General features: G+C 32.2%; 1 protein-coding gene across 1 annotated transcript; it reads right to left on the bottom strand.

Annotated features, from left to right (window-relative positions):
* Window positions 1-880: 880 nt before the first annotated feature.
* LOC118042469 (uncharacterized protein At5g39865) lies at window positions 881-3,462 on the bottom strand. Its single transcript, XM_035050155.2, has one exon. The coding sequence runs from the start codon at window positions 3,322-3,324 to the stop codon at window positions 2,299-2,301; it is 1,026 nt and encodes a 341-aa protein (XP_034906046.1). The 5' UTR covers window positions 3,325-3,462; the 3' UTR covers window positions 881-2,298.
* Window positions 3,463-8,912: the final 5,450 nt, after the last annotated feature.

Below are 8,912 nucleotides of genomic sequence, written 5' to 3'. Positions count from 1 at the left end.
AAATATAAAGGAGATTCTCTTGAAATTTTTAGAAAATATTTACTTAAAAAGAGACCAAATAACTCTTTTAAATAACTTTTTTTAGGCCTTGATGGTAGTTTTTCTAGGTATATTTTTTTTTAATCCAAAATGAGGTTTTCAGTGACCTACTTTTGTTGTTTTTTATTTTATATTTATGTTTATAAGCATAGAAAAGTGGTTTGAATGCTCGACAAATAATGTTGTATTCACCTTTTTGTTGCAGTGATTTTTATTTAATGAAGTTATTTTGATTTGTTTTATGTTTTTGATGCATTAAAGTTGTTGTTTAAGTTTGTTTATGATATATAATGTTGTTCTAGTTTTTGTTTAATTAAACTATACATGTTAAAGCTCCTTGGTTTGCTAGGTTTTTTCATGCATAAAATGAGTTCAATGAAAAAACCAATTTTAAATCCATGTTGTGTGAACATATTGCATGTTTTAAGTTTATGTATTTCTTTATTTGATACCTCTTATTTGATTTTAATGTTTTTTTTTTGTTTTTTTTTTTTAAATTCAAACATATTTGTATATGATATTGTGACATATTATGGTAAAAAATGCATGTCTTAGAAACCAAAATGCCCATTTCTGAGCTTGGTAGTGGCTGCCATTTCTGAGCATTTTTTCTAGATTTTAGGTAATGTTTTTCGTGTTTTTGAAAAGAATATTTTCTTAACCCCTATATTTTGATCAATTTTAGTTCATTTCTTTGCACATACATCTTTTATATGCATGAGTAACCAATAATCTAATATTTTTTTATGCATGATTAACCAATAATTTAATGTTCCGTTCAGCTTTTAAGTTCAAACCAAACAATACACGCTTTTGCTATAAACACCACATACACATCCATGCTTGTGGCCCACAAACAGAATGGATGAATCACAAAACCAAACCCCATAAATTTTGAACAGATTTTCAGTTACAATTAATGGTGGTAAGCAATAAAAATCATAACAGTACACTCGCACTTGCATCATGTTTCACATGAAAACAATGAAAACTGATGCTCTTACTGCAATGAACCCTAGGTGAAGTAACCCAATGCAATCATTATCTGTCACGTTTTCTGTCTTCTTTCAGTAATCTATGGAAAAAACCTTTTTTAAGGTTAAATTCAACAGTCAAAATCAATAAGATGCAATGGCCTTGAAACTTCAGTTTTTAATGCTCTCTCTTCAAGCTACGAAAAAGTTTGGCAAAACAAACTCTAAGTGCTCGCCTTTAAACACCTCCCATTTGCACAATGATGTTGTACTGTAATTCTGCGGTTCAAAATGATTCTAAAGTGTGCAAAGAACATGGTGCTATAGAAAACCAAAGATACATAATTGCGTTCCTAGTACTTCTAAGGAAAATGAAGAGAAGGCAAATTTTACGATGTAAGACTATGCTGCTGTTGCCAAGATGTAAATCAGCATGTTCGAAATCACACCGAGCTCAGTATCAGTCAAGTCATCTGGGAATTTTTTCCAGAAATAAAATCAAAGCCATCAAAAAATGTTACTGTGGCTATGAGTAGGATTTGGTAAATTTAACACTTCCCTAGTTTGAGGCATTTAACGCTTGACTCTGCATATATTCAAATACATAAAAAAAGAAAAACAATAACATCAAACAATCTGAGACTATATGAGTTCCTAGAGTGTAACCAGTAACTCCTCCTTTACAATTGAAATAGGTGAAAGCACTATGGGAAGCTTCCCTCTTGGTGCTTTAAGATTACCTTATAATTCTACACTAGATCAACCTAGACTTTAACCTTTAGCATGATTAAGCGCATCATAAAAAAATAAAAAAAATCTTGCAACTCTCTCTATAACAATAGTCCCAAATCTTGTGTAAGAGACAATGTATATATCATGCTCAAGATCTAACATAAGGAAGCGAACCATCAAAAAGAATATTTAACAACATAACAGTCAATGCTACAAAAACCAATCAATTTAAGTTCTTCCCCATATTCTGAACAAGTTTTACATCTTTGTTTTAGAGTCGATCATTTCAATTCATTAGCCTCCTTGTCCCAAATGTAACAGCAGAAATTTGATAATCCCATTTCCACAATTTGTTGAATCATCTAAAACTATTGAATCTAAGCAAAGTAAATTGATCATGTATTGACACATAGACCACATTCAATAGGATTCGCATCAATTCGATACAGATCATTATCATTTCAGCTCAAATTCAAAACAAGTAAATTGAGATAACTTACTTATGATGATACAACATAGGACTTCAGGATACAACAGACTGGAAGTTGGAGCATCAGCTACAAATGGGACAAAGCACCAAACCATTCTCATTACAATCAGGGCATCTAAGCACAACAGTCCTCCCTTGTTTCTGCCCCAGCTCCTCCTTAACCACCATCACCATCTTACAACTCCCGTTACAAGAAAAACAAGGCAGAAACCTCACATCTCCGCACCCTTCACACACACCCTTTACTCCCTTCTTAGGCAACCCTTCTAAAACATCTCCCATTATCCCTTCCTCAACTAGTCTCATCACTTCCTCAGCACCACCCATGTACCTTCCTTTAACAAAAACCCTTGGCGGCACCATTGCCTCTCTCTCTTTCCCTATCATTAATTCCATTAACTCCTCTTTAAACCCTTTGTCCATGGAGACATCTCTCTCACAAATCAACACACCAAACCCTTCAAATGCTGCACGTACTACATTACAAGCTTCAAAAGTCTTTCTTATGCCTCTCAAAGTCGTTGTGTAGATCACAACTCTGTCTTCTCCACTGGGTGGACATAGGCTCTCAAATTTATCAATTAAACCTGTACTGTCCCTCAAAAGAAAATTTGGGTTCTTGTTTTCTTGGCTAGATAAAGGACTTTCTTGGCACTTCTTGGTAACTAAAGAGCTATCCTTCAAAAGAAGTTTTGGACTGGTGTTTTCTTTGCTAAATAAAGGAGTTTCTTGATGTTTCTTGAAAAAGGATGAAAAATGGGAACTTTCGTGGTCTTTCTTGATAATGGGAGAGAAACGAAAGCTATCGGTGTCAAGACCAGACATAAGTTCCCAAGAATCAATGATTTCTGGTTTGGACTTGGGTTCTGTAAGAGGGGTAGGGAAGATGGAGCCAAGAGTGAACCGAGGTGATGGTGTTGGAGGAGTTGTGGTGGCTTGTGGTGGTGGTGTTGGTGGTGGTAACGGGTCAAGATTGAGGAGGCCATAAGTGGTTGAAGTGAGTGAAACTATGTGGTGACTTAGCGCTGAGCTGCCTAGTTGAGCGAACTCATCCTCATTGTTAAGTAGATTAGAAGATACACAGCCCATGATGATGGTGGTGGTAGCTGCAGAGTGTTGTTGATGGCTTCAACTTGTTTTGGTGTTTGAAATTTGAAGTAGACTGAGAGGGAAAGCAAGAGTAGTCACAGATAGTGATGACACAGGGTTAGATACAGGGGATGACTTTTTTAGGAAGGGAATTTTAAATGAATTTTCTAGATCTCATCTCACTATATTTTATTATTATTATTATTATGAGAAATCTGCTTTTATTGCTGCCTTAAAATTTACATTTTGTAATTTCGTTGATTAATTAATTATAACTAGATTTATTGTTATAAGCAACAAGGTTTTTATAGATCAATGGAGTATTGAAACATTTTGTGTTTCAATATATTTGGTTTTAAGTGTTTTAATTATTCATTTGCGTGTTTTTTATATTGTTTTAATCAATTAAATTTGACATTCTTATCAAATTTCAGTTTATTTTTAATAACAAGTTTTATAGCTGAAAAGATAAAAAATTATATTTATAATATCTAATTTAGGAATTGGAATAACTGAAATCTTGGTAATAATTTGATAAATTAACTTGAATTAATTAAAATTTTTTTTTTAAAATATAATAGATTAAATTGAAGGCTAATCTTTCTAAAAGAATATATAAAATGGTGTCGTATTTAAAAAAAAAAAACTAGATTTTTACTAATATCTTGTTAAAATCTCAACAATTAAACCATATAATTCATATATTTAAATCCATGATATTTAGTTGGAAAATAACAAATGTTTTACCTTTCATAAAATTTGACGTTAAGTAAAACTGACATGCTATTAATCTCACAAATGACATGAATAAGACCAATGATTTATATAGCTAAATTACCACATTATCCTTTATACATCCTATAGCAATTCGAGTTAATTCTCGTTATAAATTAAATCAAAACGATAAGGTTTAACAAAATAGTAAATTTAACATAATGAACATTATTTCTCAGAAAAAAAAAAAAAAACATGTAAAGCTACATTTTGGTGAAGGGGTATCTTAAGAGAAATCACATGAATGGTAAATGCGAGCACAATTGGAAAAGCAAGTGCAATTATTATCTAGCCTTTTCAGCCACTCAAATTTGAAAATTTTGTGGGGACTCAGTGTGAGGTGCTGGGCGCTAAATTTTTAATTCAAATTACAGGACTACGTCTGAGGGAATATTTAATTGGGCTCGCACTTTCTTCCCTGCGTCACCCATTCCAAGGTCAATTCACATGTTTCCACTCAGTGTTTGAAAACAAACACCACCAGGCCAAGCCCGTTTACAGAGGATAGAGCTTGGGCTGGGTCAATATCAGATTATTTTCTACTAATTTAATGTGTTTAATTTTTTAAAATATTGTCTTCATAATTTAAACCTACTCCTTTAAAGTTTTATTTATTAATAGATTATGTTAGATAAGAATATCGAAAAAAAAGACCTTCGGCTTTGGGCCTAAAGCCACAGCTTACTTGGGCTCGGGCAAGGTGAGGCCCCCATAGCTTGCTCACCTAGTGCGTCCAAACCTGTGTTTTTTTCAACATATTTTTTTATGTGTTACTTTTCTTTCAAACAACCTTTTAAGTTTTATCACAAGATTTAATAAATTTAAACACAATTTTTATTGGTTGAACAACACGACCAAATAAGCATAGTTTTCTAAATCTATGAAGCTCTCTTTTTTATTTAACAATTAAAAATCTTTTCATAACATAAGTTAGTTTATCGAGCTATAAATAGCCTTACAACCCTTAAATCTGATCTTTGTCTTGAGAAAAGTAAAGTGTGTGTTGGGTGGAAGGTGTAGTGATTTTTTTTCTAAAGGTATAACCCTTTTAAAGCGCAAACCACATTTTTAAAAGCTAAAAATACATTCTTTTTGTGTGGGTCCTATAAAAAAAAGAGCTGAAGTCACCTTCAAACCAAACACCCTCTAAGTCGTGGAATAAGCTTCTATAAAATTTAGTCGCCAACAAGAGAGGTAAGGGATCTCATCTCTTAACTCATAAAAAAGTACTTGCCAAATATTAAAGTTTATAGTTAAATTCTTAATTGAGCCCGTGATTAAATCAAATTAATCTATTAAAAGTCTAATTAAGTCTTTATATTTAATTTTTTATACAGATTCATCCAATAAATCATTTAATTTGACTTTTAATTTGCATTGTTTTTCAATTTCAAGTATAATAGAGGTATAATTGGACTCCTAATTTTTTCTAAAATTCCAGTTTTGTTTCTCCATGTGTTTGAAACCCTTTTTAGCTTGCTCTTACAAAGTTACTAGTTTTTCTTTGTTTGTTTTTTTTTCAATTTATTTTTATTTTTTAAAATATTTTAAAAAGAAAAAAAAAGATAATTTTAGAGAAATTCAAATTGGGTCATGAGACATATAATAACATTTAGATAATTATTGATGAAAAGAGGTATACATCATGTATTTGTAACACTCAAAAGTACTCTCACTTAAGCGATAAATAATTGTCCAATATAACCTAATTACAGATAGAAAAATCAAATTATGTATATTGGGTGAGAAAAGTATGTAGCTCTCTTTCAAGCTTAAATTCTAAGTTTTTCTTTCGGAACTTCAAATTTCTGTAGTAATTAAGCATTTTGCCTTTCTAAGAATATCATAATTTTTCATATGTCCCTCTAATTTAATCATTTTAAAGTTTATCTCCATATTTTTTTTAAAGTTTGCCTACAGGAAAACTCCTGTTTATGGGACATTAACAAGTAACAACAAATTCAAAACCAACAGAAAAGAACAGTCTGAAATCATAATTATTGGGGCCAAATAGTGGGTGCCTGAGACTATACCTAGAGAACACCTTTTAGGCAGGGCCAGCACCTCATCTAAAATAATGTCGTACCAACTTTTCAGACAGACCACCAGCCCTTTGATGCTGGCAAAGCCGCCTGATACTTGTGGACCTACTGGCCACAAAATGCAATTATAGATGGCATCGAATCCTTATAGTATATGCTTGGAGTTCATCGAAAATTGAACGCTAGCTAGGAAGATCAATTTTTTGCTTTGAATTTCAATTTCCGCATACCATTTTGGCATCGAATCCTTATAGTATATGCTTGGAGTTCATCGAAAATTGAACGCTAGCTAGGAAGATCAATTTTTTGCTTTGAATTTCAATTTCCGCATACCATGATTTATTTATTTATTTATTTATTTATTTTACAAACATGAATCATCATATTACACGGGTGATACTATTAAAGAATTGTCTTTTACTTAACCGATTAAGAGACTGTTTGGGAACGCGGTGCAAGCCGCGTTCCTAAAAAGTTTAATTTTTTTGTTAAAATTTAATACGGTTTATATGTTTTGGATCGTTTTGATGTGCTGATGTCAAAAATAATTTTTTAAAAATAAAAAAATATCATTGACATCCATTTCGATATGAAAAAGTTATTTAAAAAGCAATCACTATCACACTACCAAATATACTTAAGGTTATTTAAAAAGCCATACAACCTTAAGTTTTTGAAGCTTATTTGCCTCTTCCCTAAGATATAGAAAGTCTTGTTGCATTATTACTTTAACCAGCCCGTAGGAAGCCAGTTATCGTAATTATAAACCAGTTATCGTAACCATCTAGGTGGTGGCCCAGTGGTAAGAGCTTGGGACCAAGAGGTTTGCTCCCTCTGTGGTCTTAGGTTCGAGCCCTGGACTTGCTCATACGATGGCCACTGGAGGCTTACATGGTTGTTAACTTCAGGACCCGTGAGATTAGTCAAGGTGCGCGCAAGCTGGCCCGGACATCCACGTTAAACTAAAATAAAATAAAATATATAAGGCATTCAATTGCCTATTTATTTATTTAATTCGTGTGTTAAATTTGCTAGTAAAATATAAGCCTGATCAAATTAGTCATCCCTTGACTTCATACTATAGTTTTAAAATCTAGATGGAAGGTGGGTAGATCTGGAATCCAAAAACAATCCAAGTTAAATAAAAAATATTAAAAAGAATTGGTTGACCAAATAAAAAACAGAGGTTAATTCGATAAACTAATTAATCTAAGTTTGATATACTCAATTCAATTCTTAACGTATTTTTTTTAAATAATTAAAACAACATCCTTTTAATTATTATAAAAAAATATTTATTTTACCGGGTAAAAATTCTTGAAGCATTACTAGGTAGGGTTTTACAACTACTAGTCTCGCATGAATTAAACAATTCTTAAGTGTAGGGAGGATACCCATTAACGAGTTCCTAGCAATTGAGAACATTCATTGTCTTCTTCAGATGGCCTGTGGATTCTTGGTCTTTTCTACTCAGATCAAATGCAAGCGTGGAGTTTTGTGAATTTTTTTTATTGATCTTATTAAATATACAATATGCGTTATATAATTAGTCCAGTCTCTCTGCGTTCTAGTTGCTATTCAAGCCAATTGCCACCTCTTTCCAATCTAACATCACCTCGTGTGGCTAGTTATTATATCTCTGGGCAATACTCCCTGCCTCAAAAACAATATTGTCACCGTTGGTTCTGTCTACAATTTGGGGTTTCCTGCATTGGGCTTAGACGTCAATGAGGCATGATCAGCTAGGAGATATGATAGCAAAGAGAAAACCTGGTTGGGAGCACTTGCAGGAAGTAAGATTATCTTCTTCCATTAGAAGAATCTAATCATGAACTGCGTTGTTTAAATGTGTGATCTTCTTTATGAGATCGTTTGGTGCATTTAAGATCAAAACAAGAGCATATAGTCTTTCTGGGTTTCCTTGTAAACCTAAGATTGTTATTGTTGTATTTATTCTGTGCTGTGGCCACCTTGTTTTAGCCAACCCATTTATGAAGCAAATTTCAACTGGTTTTCCTACTTCCCAATTTTGTGGGTCGGTCTCCATATTCACAAATGTTTCCATATAAGCTTAAAGCAAGTCGAGGTTGAATGTGTCTTTTAAAATAAGACGATAGAAGTTCACGAGAAGGGCTGGATAAACTCTACTCACGCCATTTATTCTCAATCAAAATATAATATGCCAAAATATAATGGAAAATACTAACATTAAAAGAGACAATATGTTCTTAAGTCCTAATTTAAAAGCCTTTCCAACCTCGAAGAGATACAATGTGTTAATAATATAAAATAAAAGTTGTAGAATTTTCTAGTAAAATTTAAAAATGATTTAATAGTCAGATAAAATATAATGATTGTTTTCGTTAAACAAATAAATTAACACAAGTAGACCTCTTTTTAAACTTAAACTTGACATGTTTTTTTTTAGCTATATTGGAAAATATAAATCACAAAACCTACAATGGGTCAAGCTTTTATTTATTTTTTTGTTTTTTAAAATATTTTTTTTCTTTTCATTTAACCATGATAAATAGTTATATTTGACACTAATCGGGGACCAGTTATGTCAATCTGTCATAAGGTCTACGATGTGTATGGAGTAATAAATTATGCTATAATAATAGTTTTTCTTCGTTCTTTCCTAATTGCTTAGATTTTCTTGTTAATCAAACTTTTTGGAGTTTAAATATGTACTTGGTGGAATTGCATATAGTTCATTGTTTTGCCAAAACTATCATCTGTAGGCCCTACTCTCCATGGATCATGTTCGTG

Source organism: Populus alba, chromosome 1, assembly GCF_005239225.2.
Source record: "Populus alba chromosome 1, ASM523922v2, whole genome shotgun sequence".
Classification (NCBI taxonomy): Eukaryota; Viridiplantae; Streptophyta; class Magnoliopsida; order Malpighiales; family Salicaceae; genus Populus; species Populus alba.
Note: the sequence above shows the minus strand (reverse complement) of the source record. Positions and strands in the feature narration are given on the sequence as shown.